This window comes from Zeugodacus cucurbitae, chromosome 4, assembly GCF_028554725.1.
Source record: "Zeugodacus cucurbitae isolate PBARC_wt_2022May chromosome 4, idZeuCucr1.2, whole genome shotgun sequence".
Classification (NCBI taxonomy): Eukaryota; Metazoa; Arthropoda; class Insecta; order Diptera; family Tephritidae; genus Zeugodacus; species Zeugodacus cucurbitae.
In genome coordinates this window covers 48,771,738-48,791,143 of record NC_071669.1, presented here as the reverse complement: position 1 = coordinate 48,791,143, position 19,406 = coordinate 48,771,738, and the positions used below count along the sequence as shown (strand labels likewise).

General features: G+C 35.7%; 1 protein-coding gene across 2 annotated transcripts in view; it reads left to right on the top strand.

Annotated features, from left to right (window-relative positions):
• LOC105221165 (division abnormally delayed protein) overlaps window positions 1-19,406 on the top strand; it is a 301,758-nt gene that overhangs the window by 254,332 nt on the left and 28,020 nt on the right. For both annotated transcript variants that reach the window (XM_054230175.1, XM_054230174.1), the window contains exon 3: window positions 14,489-14,632. In XM_054230175.1, the coding sequence (XP_054086150.1) occupies window positions 14,489-14,632 (144 nt within the window). The remainder of the gene's footprint in view (window positions 1-14,488; window positions 14,633-19,406) is intronic.

Here is a 19,406-nt window from a genome sequence, read left to right as displayed (position 1 = left end):
GCCGTTCAAGAACTGCCCATGCATCCCGAAAAATGCACTGTTTGGTGTGGTTTGTACGCTGGTGGAATCATTGGACCGTATTTTTTCAAAGATGCTGTTGGACGCAACGTTACGGTGAATGGCGATCGCTATCGTTCGATGCTAACAAACTTTTTGTTGCCAAAAATGGAAGAACTGAACTTGGTTGACATGTGGTTTCAACAAGATGGCGCTACATGCCACACAGCTCGCGATTCTATGGCCATTTTAAGGGAAAACTTCGGAGAACAATTCATCTCAAGAAATGGACCCGTAAGTTGGCCACCAAGATCATGCGATTTAACGCCTTTAGACTATTTTTTGTGGGGCTACGTCAAGTCTAAAGTCTACAGAAATAAGCCAGCAACTATTCCAGCTTTGGAAGACAACATTTCCGAAGAAATTCGGGCTATTCCGGCCGAAATGCTCGAAAAAGTTGCCCAAAATTGGACTTTCCGAATGGACCACCTAAGACGCAGCCGCGGTCAACATTTAAATGAAATTATCTTCAAAAAGTAAATGTCATGAACCAATCTAACGTTTCAAATAAAGAACCGATGAGATTTTGCAAATTTTATGCGTTTTTTTTTTTTTTTTAAAGTTATCAAGCTCTTAAAAAATCACCCTTTATGTAGATAAAAAATATAAAAGATATAAAACGAAGCCACTTTGCAATCATAAAAATCTAATAACACAATTGAAACAATAATATATATATATATATATTTGGCGTAGGAACCGCTTTAAGCGATTATAGCCGAATCCACCAGAGCGCGCCACTCATTCCTCCTTTTTGCTTTTTGGCGCCAACTGGAAACACCAAGTGAAGCCAGGTCACTTTGCACTTGGTCTTTCCACCGGAGTGGAGGTCGTCCTCTTCCGCGGCTTCCTCCAGCGGGTACTGCATCGAATACTTTCAGAGCTGGAGTGTTTTCTTCCATCCGTACAACATGACCTAGCCAGCGTAGCCGCTGTCTTTTTATTCGCTGAACTATGTCAATGTCGTCGTATAAATCGTACAGCTCATCGTTCCATCGTCTGCGGTATTCGCCGTTGCCAATGTTTAGAGGACCATAAATCTTGCGCAAAACCTTTCTCTCGAAAACCCCAAGAGTCGTCTCATCGGATGTTGTCATCGTCCACGCTTCAGCGCCATACATCAGGACGGGAATAATGAGCGACTTATAGAGTTTGATTTTGGTTCGTCGAGAGAGGACTTTACTTTTCAATTGCCTACTCAGTCCAAAGTAGCACCTGTTGGCAAGAGTGATTCTGCGTTGGATTTCAAGGCTGACATTGTTGGTGTTGTTAATGCTGGTTCCCAGATAAACGAAATTATCTACAACTTCAAAGTTATGACTGTCAACAGTGACGTGGGAGCCAAGACGCGAGTGCGCTGACTGTTTGTTTGATGACTGGAGATATTTCGTCTTGTCCTCATTCACCACCAGACCCATACGCTTCGCTTCTTTATCTAGTCTGGAAAATGCAGAATAATAGAAACAACAAAAACAAACAGCTTTACGGCTATTCAACTTTTACCTACATACATATGAACATACGAACACACATTTATTTATATATGAATGAATAATGAATATGTAAGAATAAGAGTTGTATGCTTGTATATATGACTAGCAACATATTTGCTCATGAATTTTGTTGTCATAAAAATGTCGTCCACTTTATGAGCCAAAGCAATCAGGGGACTACCCTTTCTCCGAAGCGATGCACACCCCACTCACACTCTTTGCCAACGGATTCATTCATTCAGTTAAAAACTTTCAGCTCTCCGTTTGGAGTTTTCACGCCTTATCTCTGCAACGCACACACACATAAACGCAAAATGTTAGCAAATAGCTACTATCTATTGGAACTGCACACACACACTCATATGCCCTCTACAATTGTGTTTACTTCTTTGGTTTTTGTTTTTTTCTTTGGTTTGGTATTATCTAAGCTTAACCGGCTTATATGATTGCATGCTTAACATATAAATATCAGCGATGAGATAGCAGTATATATAAAAACAACAATAGTATATAGCGTAATATCTGCAACAACAATAGTTGTCAACTAGGAGTCCTATTCCGGTATTTATAATTCCAATAAATACATGTTATCACGAAGTCTGCTATTTATATTGGGTCATATGTACTTATAAATATATATACATATACATATAAACCCTCAGCCAGATAAACAGTGAAATCATATTTGAAGTAGACTAGTTCCATGACAGCCTAGTATATAAAACACAAGTAGGTACTCGTCTAACGAAGGGTTATATACAGTTTCCAGAATAAAACTAGTTTAGTTTAGATATATCTCTTTCAAAATTAAATGAATAAATTTTTATTAAAGCATTTCAACAAATCCTCACATTTTCAAACAAAAGCTTTAAAAGTAAATAAAAATGTTAAAATGTTGCCTACATTTGCTAAATAACAAATTCACATACAATTATAGCAATTATGGTTTTTCTAGAACCAAATAACCTTAAAATTAATAAAATTCATAGTTGGATAATGAGAACTTTTTAATACAAACCTCTTGACAGAAAAAGGCATTTAATCACCACATAGTATTCAGAACAAACTATTTATTGGAAATTTTTTTGTAATGAGTTTTCACTTGTTACTGCCACTACTAACTCAAATACACCCATTTCGTCACCAGTCCATAGTCTACTTGACTTACCATATATACATTTAGCTGTACCTTTTGTCAATACGAATATATCTGTTTGAAATAATCATCACCGAATGGGCCCACTGAAACTGTCAACACGTAAACGAAAACGCTGATATACATATGTAGGTACGAACGCTCAAGTGTTAGAAAAACGAAGAGAGCAACCATATCAAACGATCGGTAGACCAACCAACTACTTGTGGCAGCCGTTGCAGGCGATTGCAATCGGCTTTGCACCTTCAAGTGCATAACGCACGAGTATCTTTATCTAAACAAGACTACACTACTTGTTTACATTCGAAGACACATACACATACACATACACACACATTTACAGAGATATTAAAGGATATGTAAACATATGAGTAAATAGTTCACGTTGCCTCTGAAGCAATTTATGGGCACATAAATCTTACAGCTATTTGTTTAACTTCTAATACTATATTTCTATTGCTGTTTCAACATTGAAATTATTGTCAACTTATTTATCGGTAATCAGCAAATAAACGTTGGCATGTGTGGAAGGAAGCGGGCTGCGGAGTGCAGCTACTTTTTTCTTTATTTTTGAGACTACCACTTTTATTTTGTGATGACCACTGTTGTTACTTTGATATTTATAGAAAAATCGTACTCTTCGGTTAACATTGCTCACCAAGAGTTGGCAAATTGAACAAACAACTGGTATAATCAAATAGTTAATGTCACAAAAAGGTTTGAAATCATTTATTGCTCTTAGTATGCATTTCAATGTTAATAATCTTGCACTAGAAAATTATTAATCCTGAAGAAAACGATGCTGATATGGTCGGATTAATTAGTTTTATGGCATTCGGTATGGATTGAACTGACAAAAAGCTAGGGTTTTTTAGGGCTAAAAATATAGTTTAATTACTTAATCAATGGCCTGTCTTCAGTTCATCAATATCGTTTTGTAATTATAATTCTCCAAGTTTCCATCATTATATATCCAATATTGATCAATTTTACTATTCACCTCACACATGTGAAGGTCAAAGTGTGATTTCTTTGCATTTAATTATATTGTATTCATTAGTAATATATACAGAGTTTTTCCGTAAATTCAAAACATTTCGATGGAATTGCATCAAGCGATCAATATCATTAACTCATTGTGTGTTACAATGCAATTAAAGGTTGGGCGCTGCTTATGCGCTTTCCATACACAGCCACACATAAATATATTTACATGTGTCAGTATGTCAGTTAGTCCAAAATTATATGCAATCTGTGGAAAAAAATTAAATAAATATAATACAAAGCACGTCTTTGTTGCACGACACATATGGCAGACACTTTATGAATGCACATATGATCCATTGTACTTGTTGTTGCTGTTTGCAGCTCTCCATATGTCTGCTTGACATACAAATGTGTAACAATTTTTCATTTATTTTTTCATTATTTCATTTTTCACACATTTATTTTATTAATGAGCGCAAACACATTCACTCGCATATAAATTTGGGGAGCGGCCTGGGGGCAAACTGCAGTGACTTGCAGCTGTTCGGCTCCAATTCAGCGCACTCTTACAGCATGCGATTCCCAGATCCATCACAAATGCACACATACATCCATAAATATATTTATTAATATGCATCCGCATTTCAAGCCATTTATATGCACATATGTAACCATCAAAATATTTACATAAATGCATTGATCGCTTGATGTGCGATTATGCATTTCATTCGATTCCATTTCGATATCGCATTGAACCCCATTCAATTCGCTTCAAATTGTGCGCACTTCTATGACGAATGCACTGCCTTGGCATACCAAATGCGGCGACCCATCTGTCTGCTGTCGATCCATACGGTGCTGAAGTGTATGCAAATCTTCGCTTCTCGTCACTTTTCCTGTAATAAACATTTCAACACGTAATTTCACACTTACGAACAATTACGAGTGTTGAAAACGTAAATTAAAACATATTACATTACACAAACGAGATTTTGATCGGCGAACTTAAAGAAGATCTTTTATGAATTGCAAATTCATTTCGTCGTCAACAAGGTATTGGTTGTTACCAAAAGGCAGCAGGGGCACACAATATTAATCATTAAGATTGTTAATGATCGAGCTCGTCGATAAATCCCATAATTAAAAGATTTTGTTTCTGTGAAAAACATTGCAAATATTAGAATATCTGGAGAAATTATGGTCGTATACTTTCGTATAGAGAATATACGATATGCAAACATATATTCCCAAGATCCTAAATGTTCCAGATCGTGTTAAATTCCATAACCTATTTTCTCGTACTTCTAAGAATTTAGTTTTAAAAGCAAATATCTATAAATCATTTTTCTTAAAAACTGTTTATATATCCTTTTGAAATACTGCAAATAATTATGAGAGAGATCCTTAGATGAGAACAATAATTTTGAAGCAATCAAAAGGAGAAAGATTTATAAATATAAAGAACATACCTACCATGTGAAATGTTCTCCCTTATAAAACATTTTTTCACTTCCTTTACTTGAAACGAATTCACAATCTTTATTATTATATCTAAAATATATTCGGTATTGAATTATTCATAGTGTCTCTAGTAATACAAAGCGGCAAGCCCTTAGCTTAAATTAATGCGCCACGCTCTCATTGTCACCGCTTTCGTGTTGTTCATTGTATTTCACCAATATGATATTAAAACCGAAATACGTGCTATTGTAATGCCTTCGATTAAAGCCAAATAAATATTTGCCAAATCGAGCACACAATTTAAATGGATGGCTAAACAAACAAATCCAGCCATAACATTGTTCACACACAAGCGTGATTATTTTCTTTCGAAAATTCCCAAAATCTCCTACCACAAATGCAGTTTTCACAACACGCACATACCACCACAACACATAGACCCTACAAACAAATAGTTAACAATGAATCGCATTTACATTGAAGTGCACTCATTATTCGTTACTTCTGCCACACCCACCCTCTGCTATTTGGACTTCTGCTGGGCTTATATGTATGTTTATTTGTGTGATTGTGTGCTTGTGTTTGTGCACCGCTGGCATGCGACCACAGAATCCTAATTAAGCCAGCAGCATAATTAGTGAAATTACTCTTACATAAACGTGGACTAACAAATATCTGTGGCATGCATTTGTTTGCTTAAGGTGGGTGATGGTGGTGGGTATGTTGTACATCCGCCATGGCTAAATGTTGATCAACAAAAAGCAAAATTCGAAATGGGAAATTCAAGTCGCCCATTTTCATTATCATTTATGCAACATATAAATGTACTCCCCTCCACCGTGTTGCATAAATGCATAGCTTTCTATATGTAGATTTTACCACTGCACTGGCAACATTGCTCTGCTGGACGCCTGCTAACTCATAGTTAGTTGCACCACCAGGTCGGCTGCCAAGCCGCAGCAAGTTGTTCGTATTATGAATAAGTTTCGCTTTCTATTAGGCCTTCTAATATTTCAAAATATCCTCATTATATACACCTACGTATACATACCCTGTAGGAAAATAAATGGATTTAACACTTTCTCATATTTCTTTAAACCTTTAGAATGTCATTTATCTTGATTTTAGACTACCTCGAACCAGTATAAATTAGCACAAAATTTTACCAGTTCTCTCTCCATTTATTGTGTGTACTAATCACGCTCCCTCTCTCATATACAATCTCTCACTTTTCACATCATAAATTCACCAATTATCAATCATTCAATTATTTTAATGGCATCATTAACGCACCAAACCCGTATAGGCGATCAAATAGATATGTAGTTAAACAAGATAAAAGTAAACAAATAGCCCACTCAATACGTCCATACATATTTGCGTAAGGCAGTGTGTGGGGTGTGTCAATATGTGGGTGAATGAAATCCGAACTATGGCAGACTGTGTGGCGGAATATTCGCATTCCAAATTGTTAGTGTTGAGTTGAGGCAAACAAATAGCGCCTAATGAAAGCGCTTAGTGGTGTATGCGGATACTTATTTAGACAAGTTGTCTGCAGTTTGCGCCGGTGCAAACATATTTGTGCGAAAATATATGTAGTTTTTCGAATTTCAAATGAGCGGAAATAATGGGAATGTCGTCTAGCGTTTATTGTTTACATGGCGATTAAAAGTTTTATGGCAAATATTTGATGGATAAAATGGTAAATCATTGCACTTTCAGTAAATCTTTATATATTTTAAAATTTATCTATAATATAAAAATGAATCGCAAAATGTGTTGCTAATGAATCGCCTGAAAAAGTTTTAAATCCACAATTTTCTAATCACGCATACAAACAATTTGTGTCGTTAGTCTCGAAAAAAGTCGAGAAGGGCCAAACCGATCTGGCTAATTTTAGTTTTGAAATATTTATGGAAGGCCAGGGAAGGATTAGAAAGTAAGTATATATCGAAAAATTGTGAGGAAGATAACAAGAAGATGATTTAATTTGAATTGACAACAAAATTATAAAAAAAAAACAAAAAATAATAATATTTTGAAATTTGTCATTGTTGCTTTATTAAAATATTTTTGTCATTATTCAATTGTATAAGGCTGTGTGGATAGGCCAAAACAATTTGTAACAAGTAGGGAAAGGCAATCGAACATTTTATACTCTCGCAATTTATTGATGTAATTTTATTACACACAGTTTGAAATAAAGTCCAATAGAATAACGAAAATCAGCATATATAGTACATGAGGGTTGAGGTAATTCCTGAACCGATTTCACTCATTTTCAACGCCCAGTTATAATGGGAATAGGGGCAACTTGGCACCTGTTAGTAGGCAGAAAAACGGCAATTCGGCCTTGAAATTACTCCTAAATTGCAAATCAACGAAACACCAATCTGCAAAATCGCCAAAAAAAAGAACAAGAGCTATAAAGAAGATTTTCCAGATATTCAAGTCGCTGGAGGTACTGCAGAGGACTTTAAATCATTTACGCGACAACGAAAATATTTTTGGTGAAGCCATGATTCTGTTGGCAGGTGATTTTCGTCAGACTATTCCTGGATCAACTGTTGCTGACGAACTAATCACATTCCTAAAATCATTTAATTTGTGGCGACACATAAGGAATCGCCAATTAACAAATAACATACGAGTGTTTCCAACAATATCATACTGCGATTGTAGAAATAGTTGAAATTGGTTGCGACGCAGTTGACACCTCTACGATTTTCGTCTTCATGCGTAAGAATTTTTTCTCTGCATTGAAAGATTTACTAATTTAATGTATACCTTAGCCACAAAAACGTGTGGCCGGGTCTGCTAGTCTTTAAATATTTTATATACTCAATAATTTTTAAACTTTCTTTAAAGTTATTAAAAATAAGAGTCATACTTCTTGAAACCAATTTCCACTCATGATCTCGTCTTGACCAAATGAAATAATTTTCCATCGATTCAGCATCTGACTATAGCGTAGTCTAACAAGGTAATTTGTCGTGTATTAAAATAACTGTGGTCAGTTATTTTCACCACATCACAGCCGAAAGACTTATCCATTTTCTGTAAAACACCCAAAATTATGAGACATTAGTTTTTGGGAATGTCTAAACCTTAAATGTTAAACCTAAATTGTCCTCTCAACACAACTGACTTCAATCCTCAGTTCAAACCTTTCTTCTACATTGATATATGAGTTCCGTATGTAAAAAGTTCCTAGCAAGAGGATCCTATGAGAATTTTGCCTGACTCTCTTTTCATATATCGCCTTCTCTCTTTCTCTGTCAATGTTTCTCCTTTATTTTTCTCTCTCTGGTTTGTGATAGCACCTCTCTCTGTCTCGCTTCATTTTTCGCTCTCTCTCTCTCTGTCTCCCTTTTCCAGTCTTTATTTCCCTCTCACTCTCTCTGTTTCTGTAATAGCAACTCAGTTCAAGATGGGTAATAAGCGGTATCACGGGTCAAAATAGTACCAACAAAGTTATCGATACCAATTTTAATATTAATTTAACCTACAATCCTTCACCCATTATTTTATTTTCAACAAATTTCGCACACTAAACATCTACGTAAACTATTCGGATAGCGGTATTTACGGTTATTCAACATGAAACCAAACGGAAATTGCGTCTCATTGTGAAAGCGCTTTTTCCGTTGTTCATTTGTTAGTCATCGCAAAGCGCGAGGCATACTTAGAGGCGCGCCAACCACGGCATTTCCTGTCACCCAGCAACAAACATCCTGCGGCCATCCGCTGCGGCTATGCGCGTTCCACTTTGCACGCGAGCTCATTTCAAATGAATGAATGGAAATGGAAAATGAATTGCCAAAAGACGCGCGAAATTGCATCGGCCAACAGAAGTGCTAGAGGGACAAGGAAATGTGACGGGCATTGTGAAATTTCGGTGGCAACGTTGCAAAAGTGTGCTGACGCGCTCATTTGTAGTGTTCGCACCTTGCCATGCCAATACGATTGTGTGTGTTACATGCAACATTGCAAATTTAGCGTAATAAATACTTCATAATCTCGTTGTTGCGATAAAAAGCGTTGTTGCACAAGCGGTGTGCGGTGCGCTTGTTTCTGTTGCCGCCGCGCGCTGTCACCGCCAAAAAGTTGTTTGTTTGTAAACAAAACACGCAACAATAGCGCTGTCATTTGTTATTGCAACTATGCAGTTGTTCTTAATGCAAAATTGTTGTTGTAGTTGTTGCCACGCTTGCCACAACTGCAGAATATAAGATATGTTGCACAATCGCGCGCTGCGACAAGAGGTGTTGTGGCGTTGCGGTGAGTCGCGCAGTCGACTGCCATAAGGCACGCTGGTGTGAACAAGTACGAGTGTGTGTGTTCGAGTTAGCCTTCGTGCCACATTAAAGTTGCAGCACATCCTTCCACAGTACCGTGCGCCCACGTTGACTTGTACCACTTTTATGATGTTGCTACACACACTTGCAGCATTTATAGCTGTTTTGTTGTTGGCATGGTATATTGTTACTGCCGCTGACTACCTCACTTCATGACTCGTTGACTCGCATTTTCACTTGCGACCTGGCTCGTCCTTGCAAGCGAGTGCAAATTGGAGCGCTCCATTTTGCTTCTTCTTTTTTTGCTTGCCTGCATTGTTTGGAATTTTGTGTGGCATGAAACGCCGCAGCGCACCGCTGCCATTTGAGGCGAATACGCGGTGGCGCCCTTCCAAAACTACTTTTCCACACTCAGTTCGCAATTCATGCCACATACATGCAATATGCTTCCAATTGAATAGCTGCTAACTGCTGCTCCTGACATACTCGGAAAGGCAATTTATGAACACATATACCATTTTCTAATGTGTCCTTTGCATAAGAGCACAATACTCTATAAGTATTTGTTTAGAATTGTATCGCTGCCCATGCTAAACTCCGACTTGCGGCGCCCGCGTGTAATCGCAACCGCTATGTGCGCACCGGAAACCTTAGATCAAACGCTTATACACTGAATAAACCTATCTAACAAGAAGTTCTCAAACACCCTTAATACCGGAATTTCATCATATAACTATAATATTGGATTGTATTGAAAGAAAAGTATTTCAAAAATTTTCTCATATACTGATACTGACACATAGAAGCATAAGTACATTGCTTACTGAGCGTGAGATCAAATTTTATGCGACAATGACTGCTTTTTCGCACCTAATTACTTACGAACACATACAAGGGCATTATGAAAAACACAAATAAATAAGCATACATTTAGGCGCACATGCCATGCAATTTGTCTACGTGTTTTTAAGCGAGTATTTTCTTCATTTTGCATATGTTTTTGTACTTCTGCTTTGTTGCCGTGCGCAGTGACACAGTTCAGCGACGAAGTGTCAAGTGTCGCGCGCTAACACCAAGTGCACTCACCGCTTGTAATCCAATTAGCAAATGTGTTGCGAAAGTTGACAACACTTGGCTAAAGTTTAATATTCTTAAAGCATTTCTATTTGCATTTTAAATGCTTAAATAAGTTTAAGTTTAGTTGGATATATGTAGGTGTTTACTTTGAGCGATTTTAAAATTAAGTAATTCAACACAAGTGGAGATTTGTTACTTGAGAAAAAACGATTTACTGGAGAAGGAAATGCAAAAATGCAAACCTCGGTAGACCACAGCGGTTGATATTTACCAACTACAGATAGGTCCTACTGTCACAGTCCGTTTAAACTTTAGAAATCGAAATAAACTTCCTGTTTATATGAAGTGACAGCCTGATTCTATATAAATGATGCCAACTCTGTCGGGAAGTCAAACGTTTAAATTCGGATGCTCACAAAGACAATCAGTATCGTGAATGTATAACTTGTAAAGTTAGACGATTTGAATCAACCTTTGTATCACACCCTATTTAAAGCAGTCCACCAAAAACGCAGTTTGGACGAAGAGAGTAAACATATTTCACTACTTTAACCTTAATTCATATTTGCGCTCTTTACTTTAACCTTCAAAACTTCTATAATTTATTTTCAAGAAACTATTTTTATACAACTCAGTTTTTATTATTCTGCATTGACTAACCATCTTTAAAGATTATTCCAAGATCTTGAAAGCGAAAAAAACTTCGAAATTGTTTTCGACCAGGATGACGCCTGCAAACTTTATTTATTAGATAGAAACATCAACGTAATGTTTACTACCTCTATACTTGGCACGCTGCTGATTCAGCACATTTAAACTGTGAGTGTGTCTTCAAATTTTTGCCAAAAACCAAACCACAAAGGCCAAAGAGATTAGGGAAGAGCGAAGTGTGCTTCAACCGACGAATGAATAAATAACCGCAAACGAACGCAATAAAGTTGATAAAGAAAACGAAATTAGGAAGCCCGAAACAGCCCAATCTCCGGCGCATTACATCGATACAAATACCAAGCGTTTTTTGTACGCCTGCAAAGCTCTTTTCTCTTCCGTCTCCATCTCTCTGGCGCTGCATTTGCTTTCACATGGATTTGCAATGGATAAAAGACGGCGACTGACTTGCAAACTTCTGGATCGGCAAGCTGCTCTACGTTTGCAAAGTTGTTTACCAAAGAAATATAGAATAATTCAAATAATGTAGATGCAGGGGGGTACATATAATAACTGTTTTAATAAAAATTGTTTTAAATATAAAAAAATATTTGTTTTTGGGTGCTTTTCCGAACTTCTTGCGAAAATCATCGTATGTGTCATTCACTATGACTTAAAACCGAAGAACGTCCGTTCACATGTCTTCAAATATTTGTGACTTTCAAACTGTTTTTTTTTTCTTTTTTTCAAACTTTTCTATTATTTCTTGAAATCACATTCGAGGTTTCCGATCCCAATATTTGGCGGTGGTCCTTATGAGATGCCAGAATTAATTAAAATTTTAATGATTGAAAATACGCTTTATGGTTCACCCTATACAACATACTCGTATTTAAATCCCTCACTGAGCTCTGTCAACAGCATCAAATTGCTTTGAAGCACGACAACACGTTTTTCCTACCTCGTCAGCTGCCCGCACGCTTGCACGCTTCAATTTTGCACTGTGGCGCTTGATTTTGCTTTCTATTGGCGCCCAAATGTCTGAACATGTCGCATTAAAATGCACACTCGACGTCGACTTCTCCCGCCTATCAAATACTTGCATTTTTCATGTATTGTGTATCAATAAAAGAGCAACAACTGAAATACACAGATACGGATACAAATACAGATATTCCTCCACGCGAGTATGTGCAACAACAGTAAGTTAGAAACACAAACGACAGATCCTTTCGCGAATGGCAGTTGCAAAAGAAATTTCTAAATTCAATTCGAATTTCATGTTGCATGTGGCGACGATGCCAAACAGCGACCCTGACATGCCTTAACTGACCAAAATATCCCAGCAACCGCAGCCGATAGTGAGTTAGCTAAGCACTCGCTTCCTTGTTACATCAGATGTGTCAGCTAGCGGTTCGTTGGTCCACCTTTTCAGGTGGACAGCGCTCAGGCAGACCTTTAGATAAGCTTTTCAGCCATGCTGGCTCCTAGTCATGTAATCAGCAACACAGCATGAGGAACACATGCCACACTTATCGGAGAGATTTAATCCAAGACCCGTGGTCAGAAGATCCAAATTTGAATTTGAATATCCTCGATGACCATTAATATTTAAAGCACTAGCGAATCCTCAAGGCTCCTGTCAGAAAAATACTTGCTTATATTCCATATTCACTTCAGAAAAAATCATGACCCTTAAACCACTATTGGAAACGTGCGCACTCGGGCACTCATTTCGGAGCGGCCAAGGTTAAGTGTTTTGCCGTCATTTATTATTTAGGCCTCTTCGGTACTTCACTACCAGTTAAAAACTGTGCGCGCTCTGAATGTGCCGAAAATTGCAATGTGTGTTGCATGCAGCGTCACTTTTTAAGCAAATCATGCAAATCTCTCACAAAGGACCGTCGAGTATTTTTGTGTTTGTTTGTATTGTTGTTATTGTAGTTGCAGTTAGTTGCCGCACAAGTGAAGTACCGTGTGTGTACATGTGCACCTCTATGTTGCAAAGTAATGGCGCCTCCATGGTGTGCCACATATTGCAGTGACATTCGGAAATGCTCCAAAAAACAGAGAACGATGTTAAAAAAAAGTTGTGTAAAAGCAGTGCAGGCAAAATGGCGCTGCATGCCACACATGTATACACAGCGGTATTTGTGTGGCAACTACGTGCCTGGCAGTAAAGTTGAAAAAGACCGTCGCCCACCCGCATGCACGCACCTTGACACCGATTGACGCCAAGCGGCGACAGACACTTTTCCAATTTCGCACTTTTCTTCTTCTCGTTTCCTCTATTTTTTGCGTGCAACACTTTATTCTTTTTTTTAGCTGTAACTGCGTGCGTGTATCCACATTTACTGAATTTTTCAATTTGCGCATAAAAGATGGCCTCTTCCGTTTTTGCTCGCAAAACCCCGAAAGCTTGGCTGCACGCATAAGCCGAGGGTGAAAAGCGATGAAGGCTACAGTAATACACCTACACATAGTTGTAGCCTCCTGTTGTTGTAATAGTTTTGTGTGAGTGTGTCATTATTCTAATAGTTTTTTTGTTGCACAGCTGGAAGCCGTTGAGGCTTTCACTTTGTCAAATATACTACGTCTGTTGCTGAAATAATTATGCAATTCATCACATTTTTGCGAAAAGCTTTGGTCTCTCACTCTCTAGAAACGGAAATTTAAGTATGTTTCTCGAAGTGACTCTGAACAGGGTCCTCAGACTTAATAATCTAATGTTCATTTACCACTCATCCTTCGACTGGCTCATCGAGTCATCGCGATTGTTTAGACCCCGAGAAGGGCAATTTTTCGTAGTACTTATCTTCCAATTTTCGCATTTCAATCACTATCAATGCTTCAAAGCCACTCAAATTTAATCACACACAACATTCCTTCAAAAATACTCAAACTCTTTTCAACTGCAATTACAGGTGAATTTTAATCCAAAATTGTTCAATCCAATTATTTTTGTATATTTTCAATAAAAAAGAATGTATGAGTGCAAAGCATTCGAACAACTTCCCCGCTATACATAAGTCTTCAGTTTTACAAGTACCACTTCTCCTGAGCGGATTTACTATGAAAAGTCAGCAGTTGAATTGAGCGCAAACTCATACTGTTTTTGAAAGCCTCTTATTTGGAATTTATATGAATATTTATATGGAATTCAACGAAATATAATTTATGACCTATTTATGACCTATAATTTATACCTATATAATACTACTTACCTTATATACTACTACGCATTAAATATTATATTCTTACATAAAAATTATATTTTTCCAATTATTTATGATTTCCGTTTACTCTTCCAGGTGCTCTTTGTGGCGGCCATTGCTGCACGAATTCAACCGAATTGGAGCTGAGAAAGAAGTCCACTGGCGAATTTGAACGACTTTTGCATCACCATACCAATAGTCTGCGCGGCATACTCGAATCTACGGCGAATCTATTTCAAAGTGAGTGCAAAGTTTACATTTTATATTAAAAAAAAAATCTAAAACCAGATATTATTTCGAAATTTTATTTGTTCAAAAACATAAAATAATTAATTTTGGAATATTTAAAAAAATTTAATTTTGATTAAATTTTTGTAAAAAAGTTTTAAAAAATTGAATAATTGTCGAAATTTAAATTGAATACAAAAATGTATTTTTTAGAAAAACATAACACTATCGTTCGTTGAATTAAAATTCAAATCAACTCTACTGTGCGTGCCGCCCAAAGTTCTTACCTAAAACACGAAAATTCTAAAATTTACAAATTCAAAAGATAGCTACATAGAAAGTGCAGAAAGAGGCGTAGAGATAACAGTCAGGTTTTTAATTTTATTTTTTTTGCATTTCATGCAAATTTTTAACGCCAAATTCTTTGTAATAAATCAATTCAGTCAATGCCAACGAAACGTAAAATTATGACTTCCTTTTTGGTATATTCGCGAGCACTGTTGCAGCACGCCGTTACGCCCGCTTCAAAGCTCATAATGCAGAATTTGCACAAAACAGAAGAAGCAGAAACAAAACCAAAAAATTTTTCAGAATTATATACAATGTTCGCACACGCCATACAAATTCAAATAATTATGCTAATTTGACGGATTTTTGATGCATAAAACAATTGCAAAAAATTTTAAATCATATTATTACAACAATGCATAACAATAACAACATTGCCAAAAAGTAAACATTAGCATTTAATTTTATAACTAAAAAGGATTTATGAAGAGAAATGCAACGTTTTGTCTGCGCTGTGATTTGAATAAATAAAATTTGCAAACACATACTCGTACATAAAACAAACATATTGATGTGTATGTATGTGTATTTTTGTTTTTTCTGCCATTTGTTTTGATGAATTGGCATGTTGGCACTCGCTCTGACGCGTATATTTATGACATTTTGACCGAATTAACATAGTCATTAGCATTTTGGTTGCAAATAAATGCACGAATATATTGTTGTAGTTATACACATACATTTACATATGTATATTCACTGAGATTTATAAAGGCAACAATTTAGTAACAATTTTGGTATTGTGTTGGCCATAAAGCAGTCATTAGGGGTCTTAAAAGCAACTTTTGAGTACCTTATATGAATGAGTTATGATTTACTTATGAATCGGTGCATTTTAATAAAATTTTATGGAAGCTACTTGGTGAATGCTGACATATCGTGATTTTTCAATAACGCTATTTGAATCCCATATTATTTTCGAACAGTTTGCATTTATTGCAATGCTCACAAAGGAATAAGTAATTTGGGTAGGCATTCAAATAGCTTTCGCTTAGAACTCGGGTCAGATTCATCATAACCTAATACTTTCTATTACCAATGTCTTGTTTGTTAATGGTATCTTATCTTCACAACTATATGAATATAATGCCTCGCCATGCCATGCTATATATTGTAATATATCTAGAAACATGCATACATTCTGGCGCAATAAGAAATTTTTTCCAAATAGATTGGCTGACTTTATAATGGCGCATTCTGTTAGACTATCGATATGAAAATGATGTGGTTCAACCCAAGAAATTCTTCATCAATATTTCACATTAAAAGTACTTAAATAGCTTAAAATAATTTGTAATATTTCCTAAAATTGATCAACGACTAACCTTTTAGTTTTCACCATCCATCATCCAAATCTGTGGGTATAATAGCATAATAGTACCAGATTCAGAATGTTGCATAGCTCACTTGAATACTTATGCAGTTCAAATAATAATAAAAAGAAATTTTTATTGCCTTATGGTTTATAACATAAAAATATTGAGGTTAGTAATTTTTCGAAAAGAAAATAGTAATTTATGTTTGTCCATATATATATAAACATATACTATGTTCTAATAAATATGAGCGCATTATTAAACAAATGACGATTTTTCAATTTGAATGCACTACTCTTAACTATAGATCATTAAGTTTATTGTTTTGCTTTTAGACCAGCTGGAATGTTATGTATTCATGCCATTCTCTGTATTTATGCTGCAATTGTTTTCATCTTCTGTGTTCTAGTAAAATCACTGATCAACATCCACGAGCATTCGAAATTACCAGTCATACAAAGATACATACATTTGGATATTTTATAGTATTTTTATTCATTTTTTGTTTCTTTGTTATTGTTTTTTTGTAATGCTCATTGTGTTACAAATGACTCTGTCAACAGATATAGAAAAATTCTTCGAACTACAAACCGCGCGCATATGAGTATTTATAGAAAACATAAAACATACAATTCTTCAATTACTGTCTACGCCATTTAAGCACATTTATATGCATAAATATACACATGTATATTCATATTCATATATACATATATTATTACTCTTCTGTTATTTGTTGTTCATTGTCTTTTGTTACAAAAGTGATAGATATCATCAGCATACTTATAAAGCCATAGGCACATAATGATAGTTTGGATAGTTGAACGGTACTTCAGAACCACTGAAAGTAGAAAATTTCTGGTATTTTGAATAGATACTTACAGACATCTGGAAGCACACCTAAATTTTTTGCACAAATGTCACTAAGCCCCTCTTAGGACCCACCAGCTAAGTCTTTCTTCATGCTCATGGCGCCATATACTTAAATGACAATGAAATCTTTGCTTAATGGCCTTCTGCCAGCTGCCAGCTGCCTGCTGCTATTTATTGTTATTTATTTCATGACGTTTGCTATTTTCGGTAATTCTATTTTATTTTCAATTTATATGAAGACACACACACATACATACACTCATACACAAATAAATTAGCAGTGACATGGTTCGTGCTTCAATTGTAATCATAAGCAAACATGCGCGCATGATGTCATTCTCAAATAAATTAATTAACGTGATCATCATAAAATTGAAATCTGATTGATGCTTCAGGCGACTACACATACACATACCTACACACATACAAACAAACGTAAAAATTCAAAGTAGGATTTCATACAAATTGTCAGCCACCTCCTCACCAAATAGTTGAATTCTTCCTCATAAATGTCTAAGAGTGGGTGTCGCATTTTTCCAAATCCAGTACAACGAAATATTTATTCTCCTTTTGTTCTCAAAACTACTGATATCATTAGCAAATTTTTTTATATTCATTAAACGTTATGAATATTGTTTTCGAGTAGTTGTTGTTGGCGTTTAGTAATAGCAATTGAAATCGGATTATTGCTGAGTTAAACAGCAATTAAAGCATTTAATTTCATTTATAAACACAACTCGAGATTGCAATTGCTTTGTGGAAGCAAATGAGGCGAACGCTGGAAGCGGAAGGGAGTAAGAGAAAATAGTTGAATAGTAGAAAATAGTGATTTTTAATTTTCATAACACAGTATTAGTAGTTATCATTTAAGCGAACTGAGATAATTACAAAATTTTACTTTTGAAATGTTGTTTTTCCCATCGTTGCAATTGTAATTTATAATTAATGTAATGTAATTTAAATTAATCATGTAAATACTTATATTGCCTTTCAATTGGAAGTTATCTACTGATTTTATAATGGCGCTTTAAGTAATATAAACAAGTCAGTAACTTAAATTTCACTGTTTTTTATTCGTCATTATTTTTAAAACATATTTTAAAAAGTATAATACGGAAATTTTCATTTTCGGAGTCATTCCGAAAAATATCCGAATAGACTCCGAAAAGTATCCGAAGAAATATAGAAAGAAAATGAGTTAATTGACAATATTTTGAACTAATCAAAATATTTATTTATACATTATTTCATAGATAAAAATATCTGAATTTAATAATCGATTCGCGGAAAAAAATAACAAAGCATGGTGTACAAATTGCAATTTCTACACAGACAACGAAGTGCGAAAACTTTTCTTTTTCGTTTCGGATTTAAGGCAATTTGCTACGGAAACCTGGGAATAGCACCAATTGTTCCCTTAAACTAAGAATATTCATATATGAATAAAATAAAAAAAACATAGGATTATAACTAAAGTCTTTATGCCTGCGAACTACCTCTCCGCTATAGCACACATCCATACCCATGTTTTATGGCTTCTATTTATTGTATTCACAAAGGCGCAGAAAAAAATCCATTTCAAAGTGTCAGCAACATTTTCTAAAATATTTGCTTAGCTACAATTGTATACAAAATGCAATTCCAAACAAAATTTTGGCTATAAAACTCCAACCAACGACTATTTTATGCCTTTGTATTCGTGTGTGTGTGCGAAAGGTTTTAGTGTGAGAGCGAAATGCTAAAAACAGTAGAAATTCATATGTGTGTGAGTGCTGTGAAGAGCTGTGTAGTAGCAATAAAAGGCTACCAACCGACACACCATTTTATCTCGGGTCATACAGGCGATTTGTCCAGAAAGGTTTTGTTTGCCGCCAGTCAGTGCCAGAGTTTGCAACAATACTTTAGATAATTCGTTTTTTAAGCAATTTGCCACATTCATACAAGAATTTTTTGAACCTTTTTTCGCAGTAGAATTGGGCACTGGTTACAATAGCCGTGCACACTAGTTATTACTGCACGCCGAAATGTAGGCAACACCTGGTAAACTATTATACAGGTTGAGTAAGATATCCAAGCAAAGAAATCTCCACGCGCTTTCAAAAAGTATTACTCCTCAGCCGTATCCTTTACTGCCTTGGTAGTGACTCACTAAGTGTACCTCTAACGCCAGCTACTCTTCAAGAAATTGCTATGCATATTACTTAGGTCTCACTTATTCGAAACTACCCTTCTTTAGCACTCTTTTTCCT